The sequence below is a fragment of the Blennius ocellaris genome (genome assembly GCF_963422515.1).
Source record: "Blennius ocellaris genome assembly, chromosome: 12".
NCBI classification, from domain to species: domain Eukaryota; kingdom Metazoa; phylum Chordata; class Actinopteri; order Blenniiformes; family Blenniidae; genus Blennius; species Blennius ocellaris.
In genome coordinates this window covers 24,907,497-24,933,028 of record NC_137661.1, presented here as the reverse complement: position 1 = coordinate 24,933,028, position 25,532 = coordinate 24,907,497, and the positions used below count along the sequence as shown (strand labels likewise).

At 42.6% G+C, this 25,532-nt stretch overlaps 1 protein-coding gene across 2 annotated transcripts; it reads left to right on the top strand.

Moving 5' to 3' along the window:
- The first annotated feature begins 291 nt into the window (after positions 1-291).
- On the top strand, positions 292-24,573 carry podn (podocan). 2 transcript variants are annotated; one of them, XM_080506867.1, is made up of 11 exons: positions 292-430; positions 10,207-10,509; positions 10,682-10,775; positions 12,613-12,677; positions 16,180-16,289; positions 16,379-16,535; positions 17,354-17,469; positions 17,561-17,774; positions 17,853-18,296; positions 19,616-19,764; positions 23,689-24,573. In XM_080506867.1, the coding sequence occupies exons 2-11, from the start codon at positions 10,225-10,227 to the stop codon at positions 23,825-23,827; spliced, it is 1,773 nt and encodes a 590-aa protein (XP_080362993.1). In that variant the 5' UTR covers positions 292-430; positions 10,207-10,224; the 3' UTR covers positions 23,828-24,573. The 2 variants fall into 2 exon arrangements, with proteins under 2 accessions (XP_080362993.1, XP_080362994.1); XM_080506868.1 differs by having other exon boundaries at positions 376-435.
- The last annotated feature ends 959 nt before the right edge of the window (positions 24,574-25,532 follow it).

Sequence of the window (25,532 nt, the reverse complement as noted above, 5' to 3'; positions counted from 1 at the left end):
TGAGAGTGTCGATCTGAGTGCACAACAAAACTGTTTATGAGCGTCTCCACTGATTAACGGTTACATCTCGACCTCATCTCAATGCATTTCGATGGCCGTGACGGCGGGAGACGCAGCGGAGGAGAGTAAAAGCCAATATTTGTGGGGGGAAAAAAATATGGAGGGAGAAAAAAAGAAAAAAAAGGAAAGAATTTGTATTTTTGGCCGGCCGTCAGCTCGGAGCTGTCTCTCCTGCTCACTCCCTTTTCTTTTTCACTCTTGCCTTCCCCCTCTCTTCCCCCCCTCTCCTCCCCTCCCGCTCCCACTCCGACTCCCGTCTCACATCTGGAGGCTGGTCTGGATGTGGCTGTGCAAGTCGGGCTATGGGACAACTTGTGTTTGGACTGGACGTCAGACTTCAGCTCGTTTCGCCTAGTGTGGTTTGGAGGGGGTAAAGTACTTGTACTTGTTGTTGTTGTTGTTGTTGTTGTTTTGTTATTTCCCCGCTGCATGTCTTCTAGTCAGCATTATCCGGAGCTGTCAGTGTCGCTCACACGTGCACGAACATCAAAGACTGTCTCTTCGCTAAGAGCAGCGCTGCACGGAAACTCGAGGATGTGCTTTTAAGATGTAACACAGATTCTATTGAGAAGCTCTTTTGAAAAAAAACAAAACATAAGGAGAGTTATTTCTTTTTCGTGTGTTTTTTTGCTGATACTCACCGAGGGCTTTTTATCTTTCCCTTTGACCTCTGGGTGCTTTCATGTCTTCACTCCGTCCACTATAATATAATTGTGTTTCCCGTGGGCGTTTCCCCGCTCTCGCCGCCGTTGTTGTGCTACGATGAGGCTTTTTAAGCTTCTGCCTTGAGGGAAACATCTCTCTGATCGTTCGGGGACGACGATATCGGAGCCTGCACTGCAAAAATTCCTTTTCGAAAATTAATACTGAAAAATAAGCAAAATTATCTTCCAACGGAACAAGAAAATTTTACTTGACAAGATTTTCAAAATTAAGAAAATCATTCTAGCCCCATATGACACAGCGTCTTGAAAATAACATTTTTGGACTCAAAACAAGTTTTACTTTCATGTGTTATTATTTTCAAATCTTAAAATAAGAAGGTTGGGCTTATGAAATGCCAGTTCAGGTCCTTTGATTGCTGCTCAGTCATCTTAAAATGAGAAAAATGCTTGTTTTAAGCCAAACAGTACTTATAACTAGCTAGACCATTCTACCTAATAAGAAAATAAAGTAATAATCATGTTAAAACTAGAATAATAATCTTAGTGGACAATTTTCTTTTAAGCAAAAATGACTTATTAGTCAAAAACAAGTAATGTTTCACTTAACTTAAGAAATTATATCTCTTTGCAGTGTGTAAACACCACTTGCTCCTGTCGGGAGACTGCGAAACACTGCGGTTTCTATTCTTTAATTTATCCCCGACCAGCCAAAGGTTTTCCCACTTTCTTTTTGCCACTTCTTCTATGACTTCGTGAAAAACGTGTGCGTGAAACGAAGTCAGATTCGAGACATCAGGCTGTGGTTGGACGACGTAAACCTCTTCCGACTGAGATCGGTGTCGGTTCAAGCGAAGTGATTGGCAGTGAAGATGGAGACGTGTTTTATCGTCACGTAATTTGGACCGTCAATCATTCTTGACGATATGAAGGTCAGTGTAAGACTGAAGGAGCATTTCTTACAATCGTACAAATGCACCTGCACATAAAAGAGCGACTTATGTCCTTTATTCGTCCATCCAGAGTGTTTCACCCCCCCCCCCCAAAAAAAAATCCCCCCGTTTGCTCTAAAGCAAAAAGGTTTGTTTGAGTGTCAGTTTCTTTTCAGGTAACAGAAATGTGCCAAATTTGCTGAGCCGGACATTTGAGACAAAGCTGCGGTTGTTTAAAATCGACACCACCGGCTGGGTGGGGTGTGCAGAGGGGGGGTGGGGGGGTGTTGGGAGTTGATAACCCTCTCGGAGCTTCCTGCCATGCCGCCATATGACACCCAGATTGTTGGTGGTCGGCGCAGGCCTTGGCCTTGGGGTCGGGTCTGCCCTGTTAGTGGGTGGGGGTCAGGGTCTCTCCTGGGGGATGGAGGGGTGGAGGGGTGGGGGGGTGGAGGCTGTGGGTCGACCTCACTCTGAACTCTATCACCTCTCCACCTCTCCTGTTTATCTCTGACCCCCGTTGACACAATGAAAGTTTTGAAAACGACGTCCATTTACAGGAAAAATGGCAGAAGTGGTGAAAACGATGTAGTTTTCCTGTTTGGCCACTAGTAGGTGCTGTTGGTTGTTTTTGTAACGACGCCACACACACACACACACACACGCAGAGAACAATACGCTACAAACATAAACGACGGGAGGACAGGGACGTTCATGTGGACCAAGTGGGACTGTTGCCATGGCGACCGTCAACAGTTGACACTCTGGAAACAAATGTTGATTCTTTCCTTGCTTGAACATGTGCAGATGAACTATTTACCACAACGGTGGCGGCAATGCACAGTATCAATGTTTCCGCCGTATACATGTTTGACTGAGCACAAGCGCTTTCAAATAATTGCTTTTTTCTGCCGTTTCCATGGAGACGGTGTCAGAGCATTGTCAAAAAAAGTTGTTACACTTTGGGAGCTGTTTTCTAAAAAGTTTAGTTTCCAAGCAGCAACATTGTGCCCACGTATGTATATATGTATGTATTTTCACTCTTCGTTATTATTATAAAAACTGCTCTTGTCGCTTCTCTTATATAACGGTCGTCATTTAATTCACTGAATTTTATGTCATACTTGGTTGGAACTCTGGAATATTTGAGGACCTCTATAGATATATATTTCCAGGGACGTTGATATATATAAATATCCCATGAAGCTCAAACGATAGTAACCTCTTTCTGATTGGTTCACCTTGGATAACGTTTTAGGGTTCTGGGGAGACTTTCGTCTGGCATCAAGCGCTTTGCTCTTTAAACTCAACTTGCAGAGTCAATCACTTCCAGACGACTTGGCGGTTGTTTGAACTCGACACCAGCAGCAGATACATATTTGGAAAATTGTTTCTGAACTCCTGAACAGCCACAAACTTTGGCTCTGGAGGGACTGAAGCCTTTGTGACACATTTTAAAAGCAAAAAACTGCAAGAACATCACTTTTTTTCTTTTTTGACAATGTTACTTTTTTTAAAATATGAAACTACACAAACAGGCTACTTTCGTCCAGCCCCTCTTGTTCCGGTGCAGAAGTACAAACAGCTCCATTGCTGCACTATAATATGACCGTCATTCTAATTTGTACTTACTGTTCCTCATCATCTTGTTCCTTTTTTCGCCTGTGGATGAGTCCCTCTGGGTTTTAGCCACTCATCATTGTAACCAGGATGTTCAAACGCTGACGCATTAAATCTTAACAGGACCAGAAATGCAGCACAAAAAACATTGTTTTGAATTTTTATGGGTTGAAATTACAGCTGTGACTGCTGTTCGCCAACGTTGGGTAACAACCAATTAGAGGATCTGAATGGTCACCGCGCGGTGTGTTGTGTTGCTAGGCCATAGTTTTATAATAGTCCTGGAGCCTCGTTACGCAACATTTTCAGATGAAAATGCAAAACTTTTGTTCTGAGACACTGAAAATGTGACTTTTTGAAAGACGCTCCCCAAAAAAATGCTCAAATTCCAGATAAACGGTGGGAAAAGCCATTTTTCCTGGAATGCTGTTACGACGTATGCACGCCACAGCCGTAGTAAATAGTTCTTCTGCACATGCTCAGAAGATGGACAGTGACAACAAGGTTTCCTCCATATCCTCCTGGGACTTGGGACTTTTATTTTGACAGTCACCGCAATGACAATCCAACTTTGTCGTCTGTCCACGAGAATGTCCGTGTTCTCCTGTCGCTAGTGTTTCTCTGTTCAGACGTCTGTGGTTTCATGATAAAAACATACAACAGCACCCACTAGTGGCCCAACATGCTAACTACAGTGTTTTCAGCATTTCTGCCATTTCTGTGTAAACGGACCATGCTCTCAAAAAGCTGTTATGTTTGACCTAAAAGCTTTTAATGAAGGCCTGCGTTTGTGACTATTGTTGCCCAACAGCACTGACTTTGTATTTGTATGTGTCCTTCAGTGGGAATTATCACACTTCATCATTTCAACAACACAGGATACATTCAAGTTCTTTACTTTGGTTAAGTCGGAATCGAAACCATTTTCAATATGGCTGTAAAAAACAAAAAACAAATTCCCCTGTGATCATTGGCGCTCTTAAGCCAGGCATTGTAAAGTTAGCTGCGACAAAACAAAGCCCAGCCTCATTCCTGGTTAGTTGTTTCGGTCCGCGCTGGCAACAAACGCACAGTTCATTGGTTTTTTTTTTTTTGGTGGGAAGATGTCCAGCGTTGCACCATATTGATTCAATTGAGTGAAAAAAAAAGTTTCCACCACTTTTGCACGGAAACATTTGGCAAATATTTCGTGCAGCCTGTCATGTTCTTTTTGATTTGTTTTGTTTGAAGAGGAACATTTCTTTATGGCGTGCTACCTTGTGGTGGAGGCTAATGTGATGGTATTTCTGTTGCACATTCATATCGAGGCACTTGAAACATTGTTAGCCTCTTCTAATATAGTGCAGTATAGCTGATTTTGGGACATGTGCGAATACGTGTGACTAACCTTTAGCTACTTGCCGATACTGAGTACCGATACCGGTACTTATTAAATGCCATAAAGTGTAAATCATACACCATACTGTCCTATTGTCCTATGTACTGCAGACCGAGGGAATGAGCTCACTGTTATTGACTCTATCAGTCAATTTTAATCATGTTAAGCAAGTAGCATCACCGGTGTGTGAGCCCCAAAACTCTTTAGCATGTAGCACAGCTCAGAGTTACGTGCTGAGCAGTTATTTCTTGGATAGATTTGATAATGAATTACAGCGATAATTACACTCGGTATTGCGCAGACCTTCGCCAACGCCATGTTTGCGGAACCCAGTTTACATCGCGAGCATGCTAGCCATTAGCTCATGTCGATACTAAGTAGCCTGTCAGGTCGCTACATCACTGAGTGAAACGCTGAGCGGGGAGCGTTCCCATGGCAACGGACGCTGACCTCCTTTGAACTCCTCCATGAGGTGCCTCTCTCATCCGCTTTGTATGGGACTTTTTGTTTTTCCCAGTTTTTTGGGATTCAGTCAGTAACTGATTGTCGTCAACGTCCCCAAATCTAACAGATTCGTCCCTTAGATGACGAGAAATCATACGTGAAGATTTCATATAATTTGGGTTAATAATTGTTTGTGAAAAATTCGTAAAATACATGCATACAAACCAGTAAATTAATAAATAAATCCACACAGAAAACCATAACCAATCCCCAACATTCATTGGCGAGGGTAATTACAAGAGAAATATACAGTTCAAGTAGACAGTTTCCACTTAAATTGGCTATAACAAGCGTGTTTTATTTCTGTTTTTTTTTTTTAAACCACATGCCCCAAAATGACTTGGCCGTTAAAATATTTTCATTGATAAACCGTCACCAAAAACACACAAGTAAGATTTCCTGGACAGATTCCCATTTCAGGAAGCCTGGAGGTCTCACGAGCCCACCCACCCACACACACACACACACACACTCCTGAAAAATGTCACAGTTGATCTGGCGGCGAAAAAGAATAAACAAAACAAGACTGCAGGGTCAAATGGCAAGTTGTTACAATGAGAGACCTTTAAAAATGTGTTTTTGTCTGTCACTTCTTTCACTCAGACTTAGAAACTAGCCTTTTAAATTGATTAATGCTAAAATCCTGTTTTTTCTGGAAGCACCAAACACTCCGGGCATTGTTTCCTTAAATGTCTGCAATGTGAAAAAAAAACAAATGTAGATGAGTACTTTCACTCTTAATTGGGCCTTAGTTGAAATTGACATTTTTAACTGGCCATTGTGGGAGATTTTTTTTTCTTTCCTTTTTTTTTAACCCCCCCCCCCCTTTAATGGCTTTTCAAAATCAGGAGGTAATAAAACAGAATTAAATTCCATTTGTATTTAAATAACCGTCAAGCACACAATTCTTAGAAATATCCGCCGCGAAGTTCTGTAAAAGGTAAAATATAAATATAATGTGAAGAAGCGGGACTTGTTCTGGATAATAGTGCGAAAAAGGACACATGAAAAGGGAAATGACAGAAACCCCGAAGACGAATTAAAAAAGGCGACAATAAGCTGAAGCACTGAGAAAGAACGGTACGGTAGCTTAAATCATGGTAGTGCCACATCTGGACACTGGGTGGCGGGACTGAGCCACTCTTCCTTCCAGTTTGTATTTTGAGTGCTTCTTCTGGCAGGATGGTCAAACTACTGGCTCTCTGCTGCCAAACTAGCATTAGCATCAAAGCTAACCTGGAGATAACCGGTAAACCTAAATCGATGCTTTGCAGCTACGACGGCAAAATGCATTTAAAAAAAACAAAAAAAACCAGGTGTGTTTTAACACACCGATTGGTCAACACAGGAAGCTGGACCATACGGTCACAGTTCAGGTCGTATAGATCCAGCGTATAAGATCTACATAAGATCCAGCAGGTTTTGTAAAGCAGCCCGTCTTTACGAACATGAGTGAGAAAAAAAAAAGAAAAAAACCTAACACCATTGCGGTTGAGTTTCTTCTCTCTGACATATCCCACCTTCAGCTGTGAGTGCTATGATTGTGAAATTGAAGCATTTATAAACCGCAGTTTTTCAGTCACCTGGCGCGAGAGCTGTGAAATTCCCGAGGAGGGCTGCCAGGTGCTGCGGTTCAGAAGTGCAGCTTGTTTTTTATTTTTTTTTGTGACTGTGGCGAACACCTTACGGACTCTGAGCCGCCGCCGCCATTAACCCCGGGAACCACAAGGAGTGGATTTGTGGCGTAAGTTTCCACAGTGTGAGTCTGAGCCAAGAGCAACGCCGAGCAGTGAAGGGAGGAGAAGTTTGTGGAAAAAAATAAAATGATGATGTGTTCAGTGGACTTTCAGCCAGGCTGACGGATGAAGCCGGTTTAAAGACGACACCAGAGCTTCTGACAGCTTGAAGGCAGACCCAATGGTCCTAATAGAACTTTTTTTTTTTTTTTTTTTACAAAGCTTTTCACAAAATACAGAAATCAATAAGAAACAGTGAGGACCGATGCGTTTTCACACTAAACGGAAAATATAAACGCCACAAGTGTTTTCGTGAATTTTTTCGTGAGCTGAACTCAAAAACCCAAGACTTTTTCTACGTATGCAAAAGACGTTTTTTTAAGTATTGTTGGCAAATCTGTCGAAATGTGTGTTAAAGAGCACATATATATATATATATATATACTATTTTCCAAATACCCCAGTGTCTTGTTGGGGTTCTTCATGAAGAAATAATGAATTTTTCCCAGCAAGTCTTTTAAGTTATTGAAAAAAAGAGTTTGTCCCTTGTATGATAAAAGTACCTGAAGAGGAACCGATAGCACTTATATATATATATATACGGGGCGTAAATGTGAATCTTCATCCCTGTATAGTCTATAGTCGCTGTCCCTATAAGCTACGGTTAAGATTTTTAAATTTATTTTACTTATTTTAATTGTAATGTATTTTATTGCCTTTTTTACATCATGGCCAGGGGACTACAGATGAAAACTAGCCGGCTTTTTTTTTTTAACCATGTGTTTTATGAAATTGCGCCGTGCCCTTTTAAATAAAGAAATAAGAAAAGAGGATAAACAAGATCTACCCATCAGAATGGTTACCTCTTTTCTTGTCGGGGTTCTTCATGAAGAAATAATGGATTTTTTTCCCAGCAAGTCTTTTAAGTTATTGAAAAAGAAGAGTTCGTCCCTTGTAGGATACAACTAGCTGAACAGGAACCGATACCGGTGCATGTTAGCATCGTGTCTGAGGTGTTTCAGTCTGAACTCATCAACTCTTCCATCCCTGGAGCTTCGCTTTGAACCAAAAGGTCAGAGGTGCTGGATTTCGGACGACCAGATATATATTTCAGAAGCTTTCCTTCCCGTTTCATGCCGTTGGACACATGAACTGCCTTTCTTTTCTACCACTTCATCCCCGACTGGTTCTTCTTCCCCTCGGGCCTCAAGAGCCAACGCTTCCCCCTCCTGCCTCACAGTTGGTTTTTATAGCTCCCGTTTGCGTCTCGCCGAAGAACTTAGTTCTGTACGTCTTTAAATATCGGATCCGTCAGCGTCCCACAAAACCTTGGCGGCGACGCGCCATCTGCTGTGAAATCACATCCAATTTAGGGTTTAGAGCCAGCAGGTGCCGAGAGCAGGAAATTAGCAATAAAAAAAAAAAGTAAGAAAAAAGAAAAGCGCTTTTTTTTTTTTTTTTCCTCCTTCTGCTTACAAACTGCTCGTTGTTCCCGAGTTTTTCACTGCCGGCTGCAAATGTTGAGAGTGAAAACAAATCCAGAGCTCGGGGGGGGGGGGGGGGGGGGGGGGTTTGGAGATTGAGGAGTGTTGTGAAAGAGTCGGGGAGGATGTTTTTGATGGCGACTGGTCGACTCGCTGACCCCGAGGTCGAGTTTCAGTGAATCCTCTCTGCTATTTGTCAGTTTATTTATCTTCCAGCCTTCGTAGACTTTTATTCTTCCCAAATCGTTTTGTTTTTTTTGTGCAATATTATCTATGCATGAGATATTTTTTCACAGTTTTTTGAGGATTTACTTGGAAATGGTTTGGCTTTAACATCCCAAAATCTAATAGATTGGTCTTTTGGATGATGACAAATAATTTCTGAAAATCTCAATTCAATTTCGGGTGAGTAGTTTTTGCGAAGTTGGTACAATACAAAATAAAATAAAATTGTTTTCTCTAACAATTCCATGACATGCTCATTGATGTACGTCTGCGCCGCTCTGCGTTTTAATTAAGTTTAATTAAGTTTAAATCTCCTATATCAATGAGCTGTGAATTGCAGAGGAGTTTACAAAGTGTCTCATGTCATTTTTTTTGCACGGCTTAAAATTTTTCCAGGCCTGGATTCCACGGCTCCCAACGTGGACCTTTTTGAAAAAGCTCTAAACGACTAAATGAATCTGAATCTGCAATGTTTCCTCGGTCGTGTCGTGACTCCCAGTCCACATTCTCCCGGGACTTGGTAGTTTTATTTTGACAGTCACCGTAATAACAACTTCTTCGTCTGTCCGCAAGAATGTCCGTGTTCTCCCAGCGTTCATGTGTGGAGCAGATTGTGTGTGTGTGGTTTCATTACGAAAACAAACAGCTCCCACCAGTGGCCCGGCATGCTCACTACATCGTTTTCAACAAATGTAATTTTTTTTTTTTTTTTTAAAGTCCTGAAAAATGAGCCCTCATTGTATGAATCTGGTCGTCAGACTCCCCATTTCGCACTTCTTTCATAAACTCCATCTCGTCTTGACGTCTCATGACATCATTATTGCAGGATTGGGCAGAAATACGTTACTTATGTCGAATTCTCAGTTGTCTCATATATGAATCACGCCGTTGCAGAGATGTACGGTGAACTTCAGACACTTTCCAGCAAGCAAATGCATCATTTGCTTTGGTTTTTTTTTTAGTTGCAGCTCTTTAATTATTTGGGGGAGATTGCATATAGTCCCCCTCCTTGTTTTTTTCCCCTCCCCAAAGAAAATCCTAATATCCGAATTCAGGAAATGTCGTTTTTAAAAGTCTGAACATCCCGACCATCTGTGGCGTTTTTAAAGCGTCAGTGTGTGTCGTGAATTGTAAGACGTCCATCTCTTTTTTCCTTTTTGCACAGACTTGTTTAACAACCTGCCGTGTCGGGAATCTAATGAGTACGGAGATTTTCCAGCAGATTTATTTGATCGTCACTCCATTTCCTCCACGGCTGACTCGGCCCGGTCTCGGCGTCTTTGAACGACGTGCGCCGGCGACAAATCCAAATGGGGGGGGGGGGGGGGTTGTGACCGTTATGTGATGCCATTTTTGACATTTGTTTGCGTTGTCGCTGTGCTTTCGCCTGCTTAGACTCGCAACACAGAGAGAAAAACAACATGAGAGCGAGAACAGAGGGAGCCGCTGGCACGTTGACAAGAATGAGCTCGAGTTCAACGACGAGTCATTCCGAAAGTCTCCCAGCTTTTATTAAAAGCCAATTAATTAAAGACAGCCTGCAGCTTTCACTCAGAAACAAAAAAAAGCCTTTTTTTTGGTAACGTCGCCGTCCGTGTGCGACAGGAGCGCTCCGCGGCGGACATGGCCTTTCCCAGGCACTCCCTCCTGCGGGCCCTGAGCGTGCTGCTCCTGGCCTGGGTGCTGGTGCGCTGCCAGCCCCCCGTCCGACCGGCGGCGGCGGCGGCGGCGGCGGAGGAGGAACCCACGAACGAGGTGGACGTCGCAGCGGCGCCGCCCGGGCCCCAGAGGACGGAATGTCCGGCGGACTGCAGCTGCACGGCCGAGGGGGCGGTGGACTGCGCCGGAGTGGACCTCACCGAGTTCCCCGGCAAGCTGTCGGACGACACGCGCCAGCTCTCGCTTCAGGTCGTCCACACATGGACACACACACACACACACACACACACACATACACACACACACACACACACACACACACACACACTCACGTATACACACACATACAAAGACTTGGGGAATCGGGTGTTGGGGCGTGTCGGGGTCGTTGTATTTACTTTGCTTTGCCGCCCACTCGCAGAACAACATGATCGAAGAGATCACGGTGGAGCACGTTTCCCATCTGCATCAGCTCGAAACGCTTAATCTGCAGAATAACTGGCTCACCACTGACGGTAAACACTGTCACACAATCCAGACAGACAAATAACGGACAGGCTGCTGAACTGTTTGCCCCCCCCCCCCCCCCACGACTTCTCTTTCCAAATATATTCAAGCCGCTGCTGCTCGGCTGCGCTGACTTTCAGCTAACGTCCAGTTGACGTTGGCGTGTAAAGGACAAGTTTTATATTGTCACATCTGGTGTCCGGTGGTCGATCACAGCAAATTATATTTCTTAAGAAGTGTGAAGACGATTGGTTGGGAGAATAGTGTGAAACGAGGTTTTAGAGTAGGTGTCAAACTCTTTGGCCCGCAGTTTTATTATGAAGCAATACTGGAGCTGGCCCACTGGTGTTATACTGCACATCTATTGAAGAATATTATTTGCAGTTAATTGTTTTTTTTGTTTTTTTATAAATGAATTATGAGCCTATGAAAAAAGATTACTGTTGAAATTTAAATAAGACGGCTGCAATGTATAATTTAGTCAAGAAATGGATGCCATTGATGTGTTTTTTTTAAAAATATGAAATTAAATCTTGCATGTGTGCACTATTACGTTATATAATGTATAGTATTAAACGTTTCTCTTCCAATAAATTTCAACGTCGGCCCACGACTTAAATTTTAACTTTAAATTTTAACAGACTGAGTTTGACACCCCTGATTTAGAGAGTCACAATCTTATCAGATGATGGACGGATTTGACCTGACCTGCAACAATTTGCCTCTAAAAAAAAAAAACAATTAATAATAAAAAAAAAACTCTACAAAGAAAAGTTCAATTGCAAAGACTTTTAAGGTCTCACAGCTTCCAGTGAATAGATTGCAAAGAAAAGAAAAAAAACATCCAGAGAACATTTTCATTAAGTTGAAATGTGTGTTGAGCGAAGGTCAAAGCCGGAGAACAAAACTGTGTGTTAGTCGGAACCAGCGTGAGAAATAAATTGAATCCTCTATTGAGAATCTCTGCATCGGTTCACGAAGACCAACAACAACAACAACAGTCTGACGCCCAATCAACAAACAAAAAAAATGCTTTGAGGCGAAATTGGACACTGTTTCGTGGTCAGACGAATAAATCTGAAATCCATTTTGAAAAAAACCCAAAAAACATCTGCAATGTTTCCTGCAACAGTAAAGAGGAAAAAAAAAAAAGGGAGAGCGTCCAGCCTGTTGTCAGTGAAAATAGCCTGTGATGTATTCGTCTCTGTGGCAGCTTGTAGAATCCACCAAGGCTCCATCACGGCTGAGAAGGACTTTCAAATTTCAGAGGAACAGTTTCACGGTGAAGTCTGGATGATGAATTGTCGACTCTCTCACTCAGTATGGCTTTACTCGGTGTAGAACAAAAAATTAAATAAGACATTTTTCTTTATTATTGTCCTCATACAAGCGTAACTGCTCGACCATAAACCCAAAGCGCAGCAGCAGCGTGCAGCAAAACAAACTGGGGGGGAGAAATAACTCAAAAGGGAAACACATGTAGCTACACCTGTGAGTAACATCTGCTGTCTCCTGACTCGTTTTTCTCTTTCTTACACCGACGACGTCGGCCCCTGTGGTCCATTAAAACATTCCCCGACCCTCACGGCGCTGCCAACTTCAACAAAACGCTTTTCATTGAACCCAATTAATTGAAATGAAAATGAATCAAAAACCATTGTTTTGGGTTGTCGTACGTCCCGTGACAGCGGAGCAGATTTAGTTACCCGGGGCTTCACGAGTAAATCAACTCCAGCCTTTTGGCTTGTTGGATGGAAGATGTATTGATTTATAACCAATAAGTTGGGGGTTTTTTTGGTCGTTTTATTTGTTTGTGTGTGATCTTTTTTTTTTTTTTTTAAACAGGCCTTGAAGATGAAGGGTTCGAGATGCTGGAACAGCTGGCCTATTTATATTTGGCAAATAACAAGGTTAGTCACACGGCATAGTTTTGTTGTTTGTCTTAAAGTGAAATGTGCTGGATGGTTTTCTTGGGGTTTTTTTTGTTGTTCATTTAAAAATTCCTTTCTTTTCTCTTTTGACTGTCTAAGGCCCCAGTTACACAACGTTTCGAATGGAAACGCATCGTTTTTTACATTTCGCGTTTACACGAAAATGGTAGAAACCCTAAAAAAAACCCTGATGTTCTCATGTTGGGCCACTAGTGGCTGCTGTTGCTTGTTTTTCTAATGAAACCAAACAAACATGCCAGCAGAGAAAAATTAACAGCAGCATTCCCACCATCAACAAGGAGATGGAGGCGGAGCGTTTTCCAAAAAGGAGGGCTGAAACAACTAATTGATTCATGTGATCAAAATCCATTCCAAGGTTCATTAGTTGGTTAATGCATTTCTTTTTTTTAACATAAGTGGCCCATTTTTCAATTTTCAATCTGTTCTCGCAGCTACCACAGTGTGGCAGTAATGAGCCGCCGTCAGTGCTTTCAGCAAAATGGTGGAGTCGGAAAGAAACACAAGCAAAGAGAAGCATCAGGAGAGAAAACGTCAGAAAACTTAATTAATTAAACTTAATTATGATTTATCTTTCAATTTCTGGAAGCTTTCAGTACCAATAGGTCTGAAAGTGTCCAACTGACTCAACACTGATACTTCCTGGTATGGCAGAGATTCTGCACAAGTCACGCCTCCTCCCAAAGGCCACACCTCCTCCTGAAGGCCACACCCCCTCCCGAAGGCACTCTGCTGTCATATCCAGTATCTGGGTGTATTTGCTCATGTGCAGCCAGTTTCCACAATATGAAAATCATTTACGTAAACACGCAGGTCGCTCCGCTGCCTCTGGACGTAGCCGTGTTGTGCTAAATGCTATATATGCATTCACAGTGCGTCAGTGAATCGATAAAGCGCTGCTCCGCTCTCTGGACAGTTGGCGGGCGAACAGGCAAGACGACAGGGCGATAAAGAGACGATTAAGACATTTTTCACAACTTTCTTTTGAGGAAAAACTGCAGCTTTTTAAAAAAGAAGAAAAACAGAAAAAATGAGAGACCAACACCTGAGGCGCCAGACCTTCAGCAGAGGAAAGCTCAGAAAATTGTCTGTACCCTCATGTCAATTTGTGCCGCAGGAGTAGTTTCAGCACCACGGACAGTTCTGCCGTCAGAGTTGTCATTTTGTCCGTGTTTCCGCGTTTCCAACATAAACGACGGACGCGCTGCCGTGTCATCAGGTACATCTTGTTGGGGAGTCTGGAGACTGATACTGAACGAGTCTTTAAAGTTCTTCAATGGTGTTTTACCGTCTTGATTTTGTTAGATTGACACCAGCCGAAACATATCGTAGCGTCGCGGAGCCGATCGCTGCAGTGCATTATGGGGATTGGGTTGGCGGCGTTTCCAATTTCTTTATGTGGGGTTATATTAGGCTTGTTAGTGTTGGTAATGATGGTGTGTTGTGTTTTTGTTGCTGAGTTTGTGTAATTAGTTGATCGAGTTTAAAAAAAGATTGTTTTGGCTTCAAATTCCAGTTTGTTTGTAAACATACTGACCTTGGTGGGATTGATTTAGGCAAGTGTTCGTTGGAAAATTGTGGAAATGAGTGGTGAGGATCTTGTTTTCCCGTATTAGTTTTTATTCTCGATATAGAAGTGATGCTTTTCTGGTAGACTAACTTTAATTAAACTCAATGTGTTTTGACCTTTTGAGCCGATTCAAGTTTGTACAGTGTTTTGAAGTTATAGTCGGCGTTTTATGAGCCTTGATGAAAGATTGAGCCTGGAAGAGACCGAGAGAGGAGAAAAGGAGCACGGGCTAGCTCGCGTGGCTAGCGGGAGCTGCTAGCTCGGGCAGCGAGTAGACGATCAAGTAATACCTGGACTCGTCTTCGGTGATTCCGCGCAGTCGGAAAAGCGTTTCGACATGATCCAGGAAGCCGGGTTGTTCTGCCAAAAGTCAGGAACCTCAAAGGTGAAAACTGGCGGCTGCTGAGGCGAGGAGACGAGGACGAATGGAGGACGAAGCGTCTTCTGCTTCCTCAAACATGTTCCAGACGGGGTCACCGATGGCAGAGCGACATTCTGTGTCTTCTTCATCAATCACTGGGTTTGAAATGACGATGATGATGAAATATGGTTAAATTCAGCCTCTTCGTGGTCAAAACTCTGATCCTCCATAATGTAAACACAACTTGGGCGTGTGCACAACTCGTGACATCACTCTATTATTGTCAGAAGCTCCGCCGAGCAGCGAAAATTGCACTGTTTATCGGCTATTTTCTCGCAGATTGCTGTGTTTTAACATTTTACCCTCGGGCTAGTTAGCATAAAAATGCCCCTAGAAGCGACAGCTGTTTTGCAGGTCGAATTTTCATTTCACTAGGACTTTAACTTGCCATGTAAACGGGACCTTGTCGCGAGCTGTTGAAGAGCCGGGGGTTTGACGACGCTCCTCTAATCACTCCCGGCGTGGCCCTGCCAGCTGCTCGCGGCTGAAATGTCCCTGAGCGTCACGGACGCCGGGAGCCAGAGACAGAACGGACGGACGTATCGCCAAACGGGATCCAGGAACAACAGAGGAATTTTAAGTGCTCGCTAAGCCTCAAAAGACACCCATGCCGCTTTAATCCACGACTCATGTGATGAAGCGGAGAGCTTTAAATCTCAGCAATCATTGTCAAATTCCTACGTTCACGGCCGTTTTGTGTTATTTATGCTTTTAGCGTTGGATACTCCATTTTACCGGTCCAGCGTTCGCCACATTCTCTGAATGCCCCCGTGAAAAATAAGTATTTTTCTTACCTAAAGAGACCTTCAAGCTGTGCTACATTGCCTTTTAAAATGAATTATTTGCTATAAACAGGGATTCGATTCACTGAAAACCTGGGTGGCGCCATGACTAAAGCGAAATACCACAGTGCTTCACATGTGAATCGATATCAGGAGGTCATAATACCATTTTCTTTTTTTTTGGGGGGGGGGGGTGGGGGTTGGAAAGCGACAAGATGAATAATTCACGTATTCACAGCTTTTCTATTTGGTGTCTTGCTCCACAGCTGCTGAGTGAAGCGAAGGCCGTTAGTCTGAAGTCAGTATTTGAGAAAAAGTGTGTTGCGCTCCATTAAGCTGAAATTGCTGAAAATTTACTCCCACGTTAAAACAAATACTGTAAACGATGAAAAAACCTCTATCAGTAATTCAATCAGTCTGATTGATAGAAAGTTGTTAGACTATTATTAGTAATATTCATATTGTGTCCTAAGTGCAGATTTGCACCTGGACTTTTATAGGGTTTAAAAAAAAAAAAAATACAAATAAGAAGGTCAGCGTTGCTCATAGGCTCTGTGTAATCCTGTCTTTGTATGTTTTTTTCACACTTTCACAAACAAGGCGTGTATTATCTTTCAATGCTGCGGTGTCTTTTGAAAGGAGAGCAATATTTGACCATTCTTGTATCGCTTGTGTTCTTGTTCCCTGCAGTTGACTTCAGCGCCAAAGGCGCTGCCGCCCTCTTTGATGAGCGCTGATTTCGCAGCTAATCAGCTCACAAAGATCTTCCCGTACACGTTCGGATACAAGCCAAAGCTGAGGTGTGACTAACGTTGCATCAAAAATTCAAGGTACATCCGGCGGCCAGAGTTTTGTTTGCCGACCCGTGTGCTGCCGTGTCGTTCGCCAGGTCCGTGTATCTCCACAACAACAAGCTGACGGACGCGGGGCTTCCTGAACACATGTTCAACGGTTCGGACAGCCTGGAGATCCTCACCATGTCCAGCAACGTCCTGCAGGTGGTCCCCCGGAACCTGCCCGCGAGTCTCTATCGCCTCCATCTGAAGGTACCCGACAACCCGGAACAGCTTCTTTTTATTTTTTACTAAAACACTGCTGTTTTTGGAGGCAGGTGACAGACTCCCTCACTGCCCTCCTGGACCCCCCCCCCCCTCACTCTGCCTTCTAGGAGATATCTCAACTATCACTCTAATCACATACTAAACCAAGGGTGTCAAACATGCGGCCCGGGGGCCAGAAGCGGCCCGCCAGAGGATCTAATCCGGCCGCCATGGGATTTTTAAAAGTATAAATATGAAAACTGACAGAGGCGGATCTCAAAACACTAGATTGGCAAAAATGACATTCAAAACCGCCCTTGGTCAGAATTTGACCCCCAAGATTAATGCATCTGTGGAGGTCACATGACGCAACGCCTTTCACAATAAAACAACGAGTCCAATTTATGTGAAATGAGACTTTAGACACGTAAACTCAAAGCAATTTCCAGATGATAAATTGTTTTTAATCCCGAATACGATATCCAGACACAGGTGACTGAGGTTTTTTTTTTTTTGCAAATATAATAGTATCTGATTTCCTTTAATATGTATATTTCAGAATAGACTGGCAAATTCTTGCAGTTACTAAAGAATCAAAAGAAGGAAAGACTTTGCATTTGTCCATATCTGCAGTTTAATATGTTCTGTTTGACTTGTTCGGCCCCCCAGAGGTCAGATTAGGTTGATGTGGCCCCTCAACTAAAATGAGTTTGACACCCCTGCCATAGAGCCTGAAGCAACCAACCATGAAGATAAGATAACATTAGATAATCAGATTCCTCGGTATGATAACGACAATGAAGCCACCGTTTCTGCCGTTTCAGAGTAACAAGCTGGAGAAGATCCCAGCCGGGGCCTTTGACAACTTATCCAACCTGCGAGAGCTGTACCTCCAGAACAACCTCCTGACGAACGAGGGCATGGACAACGAGACTTTCAGGTAGAAACCGTCACGCGTGCAAACCGGTGGAAGTAAAGGCGAGAGCACGTAGAGGCGAACGCAGTGTAACGTCTGCTGCTCTCTCCTCCAGTCAGCTGAGCAGCCTGGAGTGTCTGGACCTGTCCAACAACAACCTGAGCGTGGTTCCCAAGGGGCTGCCCCGCAACCTGGTGCTGCTGCACCTGGAGAAGAACTCCATCCGCAGCATCCCGGTGGACGCTCTGACGGCCGCCCGCAACCTGGAGTACCTTCTGCTCCACAACAACAAGCTGCGCTCCCGCTCCATCCACCCCGCCGCCTTCATGGTACGGCGTCTGGATGAACTCCGAGCAGATTTCTCCGCGACTCTCGTCTTGATTTGTTCATTTTCGCTCTCCGGCCAGGGTCTGAAGAAGCTGCACACCCTCCACATGTACAACAACCTGCTGGAGCGGGTCCCCCGCGGCCTGCCGCGGCGGGCCAAGACCCTGATGCTGCCGCACAACGCCATCGCCGAGATCGGCCGCAACGACCTGGCGCTGCTGTACACGCTGACGGAGCTCAACCTCAGCTACAACAAGCTGACGAGCGGCAAGCTGCACCGCGACGCCTTCAGGAAGCTGCGCGGCCTGGAGACCCTGGACCTGTCGGGCAACGGCCTGGCGTCCGTGCCGGTGAGTCTGCCGCGCAGCCTCCACGTGCTGAAGATCAAGAACAACCAGCTGAGCTCCGTCCCCGACGGGGCGCTGGCGGGCATGGCGAAGCTGCAGAAGCTGATCCTGAGCGACAACCAGCTGAGGCTCAACTCGGTGTACCAGGGAGCCTGGATGGAGCTCGCCGCGCTCACGGTGAGTGACGTCGCGCACTTCCCGCCACGCGTCTCCGCTCGCCACTCACAGCCTGTTTATTAACCACAATTCTGGAAACGTTTGTACAATTTTCTATTCATTCAATGTAAACAAGGCGTACGGAGACGTAACGTAAAATCACAACCCGTTTCAATTTGTCCCACATGGAAAGAACCTATATGAGGAAATATGCACATATATGAAACATATAAGCAGTTTATATGCACATATATGACAATATATATGCTGTATACATGCGTATATATGCCACATATAGGCAACATTTAGGTGCATATATGTGAATATACAGGCCATATAGGTCTCCTGTACTGCTTCTTTATTTCCACATATATATATATATATATTTTCACATATATATATATAGCCTATATATCTCACTTTGGCAACTGTCATACATTATCAAGGCAATAACTGAGAACTAACTAAAAAACAATTATGCAAGAAGAACATATAGTTGCATATATGCACACATATATACGTGCATATATGTATCTATATAGGTACCTGTATGCATGTATATGTGTACACATATATGTACATATATGCACATATAATATAGGAAAACGGCCAATTTTATATATCTCACATATATTCAAAACCTATATCAAAACCTATATTAAAACATATATGTTTATATAGGTTATATATAGGGTAACTTTATAGAAATCATGTTAACTATGCATACAACTTTGGCCACTTCTCCAAGCCGTTTTGTAAAGTTTAGTTTTAACTAAAGCCATTTTTGTTTATGAGTTTCACACTGAATTGCATCCTGATTTAATTTATGTTTTACACATCGTGCCAACCTGCGTGGGCTCAAAGTTCTGTAATTCAAGGTTTTGGTCGCACTGATCTGAATTAAAGTGTGAAAGAGATACTCTTAGTTTTGGTTTATATAAACATTTCAAGGCTGAAAGGCACATCATCAAAGGTAATTGAAGATATACAGGCTTGTTGAAAGAGCTGCAAGAATCATCACTAACAGCAAATCTGACACCTTCCGCATCCTATGCTAGCTCTACAGTCATGATTATAGTCAGTGTTGTGTTCATTTTTTATTAAAAACGCACAATATTTTGTATGTAAATGAACTCAAACTTGCGTGGCGTCAGCAAAGACTGTTTTAATCGAAGTGAAGTAAATGTGAACACAAATCTGAGGAACCAGGACGCTCGTGATTTTGTTCGAGTCTGTCCAACACGCTAAATGTTTATTTATTATCAAATATAACACTCACAAAAAAAGGGGTTTTCCCTTCCAAGTACGCTTGTTATTAATTTTGTGTCTTGTGATTTCAGACGCTGGATTTGTCTGGAAACGCCCTGTCACACGTTCCCTCTGACCTGCCCGAGTCCCTGGAGTACCTCTATCTGCAAAGCAACCGCATTTCCAGTGTCCCTGCTTCGGCTTTCGAAGGCACTCCGAACATCAAAGGCATCTACCTCCGGTAAGAGACCACGTTTCCTCCTTTAATGCTGATGACTGTCATATTCTGAGGTTTTTGATGCGGCCCGGGGGCCAGAACCGGCCCACCAGACGATCTAATCCGGTCCGCCAGGGGACTTTTGAAGTATAAAAATGAAAACTGACAGAGGCGGATCTAAAAACACTAGACTGGCAAAAATGACATTCAAAACCGCCGTTGGTCAGAATTTGACTCCTGACATTAATGCATCTGTGGAGGACAAATAACGCAACACCTTTCATAATAAAACAATGAGTCCAACTTATGTGAAATGAGACTTTAGACACGTAAACTCAAAATAATTTCCAGATGATAACATAATTGTTTTTAATCCCGAATACGATATCCAGATACAGGTGACTGAGGGGTTTTTTGGTGTTTTTTTTTTGCAAATATAATAATATCTGATTTCCTTTAATATATATATTTCAGAATAGACTGGCAAATTCTTGCAGTTACAAAAGAATCAAAAGAAGGAAAGTATCTGCAGTTTAATATGTTCTGTTTGACTTGTTTGGCCCCCCAGCGGTCACATTAGGTTGATGTGGCCCCTCAACTAAAATGAGTTTGACACCCCTGCCATAGAGCCTGAAGCAACCAACCATGAAGATAAGATAGAATATATAAGATCAAGATAGATAAAAACAAAACAGAATAAAAAAAATAAAAAAAAAAGAAGCTAATTCTGTGATAAAAAAATCAGGATAAGAACAAACAATTAAAGTCGCAATGAGAAAGAGAGCGAATAACTGGGGCTGAAAAAAAAGGATAAAATAAGAGCGAATGCAATGCCTCGGCTGCTAATTGAGCTCGGTGACGGCGACAGGAACAAACAAACAAGTTGCTTTTAAAACACATTGTCCTCCACCTGGAGACGAAAAACCTCCATCCAGAGGGAAGAAGCTGAAATTCACCATTTATTGGATGAAAGTCATTATTGAGAATTGATGAAGTCGTCCTGATCCGTGGATGGATGGATGAACAGATTCTCCACTAGACCTGCTTCTGATAAGCAAACTGCACGATAACTGCAAAAAAAAACAACATTTCATGTCTGAGGAATGCGTTCATATTTTTCTGTCATGCAATCGTTATATTTCTCTTCCATTTGCTGTTGTTATAGATTTCCTATACTCAACCAAGAATTCTTTACTTCATGCTGCATGAAAACAAAAATGAAACTACTGATTGAATTATTGGAAAAACGTTGGACCAACTCAACAATTCGTAACGCTATTGGCCTTATTACACTTGAAATGGTAAGAATTTTGAAATCGATAGGAGGTTTTACATTATTGCTGGATGTTACAAGCCCTGGATTTTCTATTTTTCAAAGCTCCGTCTGAATAAATGTGCTCAGGACTTCTCGACCGTGAGGCAAATGAATGATTTTTAGGTTTTTTGGGGGGGATGAGATGCACTCGGGAGCTGAATTATCCATGTGCACGTCAGCTTGAGCAGAGATTCTATATTTTTTTCAAAAAGAAGAATAAACAAGAGGAAAATAAATAAATACGCTGTAAGTGGTACAAATTGTGCGTCTGTTTTCGTCCTGCAGCCTTGGCTCCGGTTCCAGTTTCATCACAGATGCGTCCAATTTATCTAACGTATGTGGTTTTGTACGAGGGCTGAAGGTTGAGTGAAGGACCCGTCATCCGCACATGTTCGCATAAGGTTATTGTTTTTCAAGGTTTGTGGATAACGCATGCAGTCGAAGGCCTCGGAGGGGGGGCTTCAGTGCCGGGCTCCTTTTCACCTTCAGCTCTGATCTACCGCAAGGATTTCACATTCCAGCCGGATAGTGGAAAGGCTGAACAACGGTTTTTGTTTTAATTGTTTTAATTCACCTTTTATTTTAATTGGAGTTTAATGAAATGATCGAATGTAATTTTTGGTTAAAGGGGACATAGTCTGCGAAATTCATTTTCTAAAGGTTCTCCAGCAGTGATAATCGTCCCTATATCTGGAACGACGTCCCAGAAGTGAAGAAAGTGTGTCCTCTCTCTCCCTGGCTTGTTTTAGTTTTTAAAAAGTGTGTTGCTCCAACCAGCCAATCAGAAATCAAACCCTATATAGTGTCATAGTGTCATTGGGGTTTAGCCAATCACAATCAAGGTAGGCTCCTCCCCCTTTGACTTCTCCCACAATCAGGCAGCTCTACTCTGGCACATGGCGCCATGAGAGGAAGTACTTCCTCCATCTTCCCATAGATGGGCATGTGTGAGCGGGGCCAGTCCAGCTCACACAAGACACAGCAGATTCTGAATGCAGCTCCTAGGATCCTATATTCTAATGGAGGGAAAATCAAGGAAAAGCTGGATTTGGGAGCTATAAACTTTGAATACAACATTTTTGACCCATGTAAAAGTGTTGAAAAGCTGAATAATAGAAGATATTTAATTTTTAGCTTATCTTTAAAACAATTTTTTTAACTCAGTGTTACAGATATAAACATTTTCAGACTCTTTCATCATTTACACAACAGCGTTTTCAAGTGAAAATGTAAGACTTTTCTTCCTGTTAAACAAACATCCGAAAACGCAACGGAATAAAAATGGCCGTTCACGTGACAACAGAGCGAAGAGCCACTGAGAATGCAACTTTTCGAGAAAAGAGACGTTGCTCACAAAACGTCGCTGTTTAAACGGGAAACTTTCCTGAAACAAAAACTTAAAAAAAACAAAAAAAAACAAATACTTTATTAATCCCCCTGGGGAACTATGACGATGATGGTGAAATTCCTCCAGGTTTTCACATGACGATTAAATCGGTGCATCACCTCCATCAGGTGGGATTTTTGACTTCACTTTCCTCTGTGTATGATTTTAATGTTTATTTAGACATCTGTTAGACGACATTCAGAACACCGTTTCTGAGGTATGCGACTTGAATCGTGTGTCATAAAAGTAACCTTTTGCAAAATTATCCCAGATGCTCCAGTAATCTGCAAAAAAAAAAAAGACAATGCATGGTCTTCATTTTGCAGAGTACCACAGGACGCTAATCTCTCTTTTGCCTTTAACTTTTGCACATTCAGCAAATGTCCCCCCTCTGCTTTATTCCACATAGTGCAGGCTTATGTCCACGAGCTCCGCGGCTCGAGAGAAAAAAAAAAAGTTGCAGACGTGCAAATTCAAACCTTGTTTTAGTTCCGTTCGCTTCCTGGCCTGACCTCAGCCCGGCTGTCTGGTGGCTGATGTTTACAAGCCTTGAAACCCTCCGGGCTTTTATGATGGCTTGAGTTGTTGCAGCAGTTCTTTTTGTTTTGTTTTGGGGTTTTGTGTTTTTCCCCCAACCAAAATCCACCCAGTGTTCATCCGGGAGTGTATAGTTTAATAGCTAATGCACAATGTGGACATGCATGTTTTGGCAAATACCAGGGGAAATATTTGAGCGGTGCAATTAAAGGTCCCAAAATATACAAAATTCACTTTATAATGGTTTTCTAACAGTAATATGTGTCCCTATATAGCCTGCACATGAAGCCCCAGATGTGAAGAAAGTGTTTTAGCGAATGTGTGCTTATATGAACGAAGCTGAGATTGTTTTTTTTTTCCCTTCATGACATCATGGGGGGAAGAAAAAAAATCCCACTCCCTCTGTTAATGGACATTAACAACATTAAGACTCTAAAATGATGCACTATTTTGTCTCCTCGCAAACCTCGTCAGCATTTAAAGGGCGGTTTGGGGGAAAATACACACATTTAAATACAAATTGTAGATAAACTGTATAATATTGGACCTTTAAGTGTAGCATAAGTGCCGTATAGCTGTATACTGCTGATAGTTTCATAAAGGTCACCTGCTGCCTTTCAGCTGTCTCGCGGAATGGTAGGATTATCTGTTGCCGTCTGGAATCCTATTAAAAAAAATAACTTTTTTTTTTTCCCCCCCTTCTTCCCAGGTATAACCGTCTATCTGTGGCCTCGGTAGATGAAAGCTCGTTTGCGCATCTGTCAAACCTGCAAGTGCTGGACCTCGGGACGGGAAGCGCCGACTTGCCCTTTAAGAGAGACGAGGAGCAGGAGGAGGACGAAACATAAGATGAGCTCAGCTCTCGGACTACAGTGTACACCAGGAGGAGAAAAGAGTAAAGTCATTTCCATGGATTATTTTCATTTCATTTCATTAACAGAGAGGAAGAGATGCATATTTCTGGTGCGGGATACCAGATCAAATTACCTTTTAGATTCCATTTTGTCGGGCCTGAGCTTTACGACGATGGCGATTTGTTTGTTTCTGATGGTCAGTGAGATTCAGATGTGTTTTGTTTTTTTTAAAGAAAGAATCATTGTTCCAATAACAGTGTGACATGTAGATGCGTCGGAATCAACTCCAAGAATGTAGAGAGACACAATTTAGCTCTCAAGTGTTTCATCGCTCTCCGTTTTTTGTTTTTTTTTCCTTGTTTTAATTGCTCCTGTCCTGAATTGATTTTTACCAGAAAAACTGTGAAGCAGTTTGTGTTTCCCTTCAACGACAAAAGGACATTGAGATAGTTAAGTGGAACTTCCTGTGAAAGTGCAGCAAAAAAAAATCTCCAGTGAGGTCAAACATAAACTCTTTATTTTCATTTACACGCTTGATTAATCGCCGTTAAAAATCACTTTCATCTATTAAATCAAGACATTTCAAGTGAAATAATATACGAGGAGGGCATAACATGTAAACTGCTGCTTTTTATTTTTTGGGCCTTTTGTTATTGCCTATTTTCAGTTAAATTCATAATCTTTCTTTATAGGGAAGAGCATAAATAAAATTTCACCTGTGGAGTTTTCTTGCACAAGCATTGAAACGTTTGGCTCGGTTTTGATTTTAGCCGCTCAAACTGTTTTTGCTGTTTTTGCATTTCTTGTCTTTAGTAGAATAGAAATAATGTGAGGGATACCGATGCCAGTATCGGGTATTGGGTCGCATGCAGCACGGAGTACTTGTACTCATTAATGACCTCTAATACGGTGTTTTTCAACCACTGTGTGTTTCCGCGGGATGTAGCCAGGTGTGCTGTGGGAAATTATCCAATTTCAAATTTTTTTCAAAAAAACATTTGCTCTCACAGCCGACAGTGTGTTGCAGAGTAATCATGTATAAATACTCTTCGCCAATAGATGGCAGCACAGAACTTTGCCGTTGAAATCGAAGCTGACAGACGTCAGTGTGGTTAATCTCCACCTCCTGCTACCATCTTGTATCAAAGTACTGTGTCAGTGACAGTGATGGAGAAGTTTTTGAAAAGGAAGAATGTGAACCAGGACCTCAGCTCTTCATCCATCAGGTCCAGGTTTCACACTGAGGGAGTAAAATTTAAAAAAAAGAAATTGGGAAATACTTTTTTTCTGTATTTACATGATTCCTGTTGATAAAACTTTGATGAGAATGACTTTATGTTGTTAATATAGGCTACAGAGTTTAAAATTCTAACATTTTCGGGTGGTGGTGTGCCTCCAGATTTTTCCAAACATAAAAAATGTGCCTTGACTCAAAAAGGTTGAAAAACACTGGTCTAATACATCCTGGTACTACTCCATGTCGTTGGAAGCCCGCAGTTTAGAGATTCTTCAATATTAATGAGAATGACTAAAGCAAGACAGACAGAAAGACGATGGGATTTGGTAAGTACCAAATAAGACTTTCACTGTTTTGTGTCGCGGCCGTGATGAGGACTGTCTGAGTTCTCAATAAGCAAAGGAAAGCAGGAATGCAGAATCCCTCCAGGACTCACTGCTCATAGTTGGAAAAACACCGGCT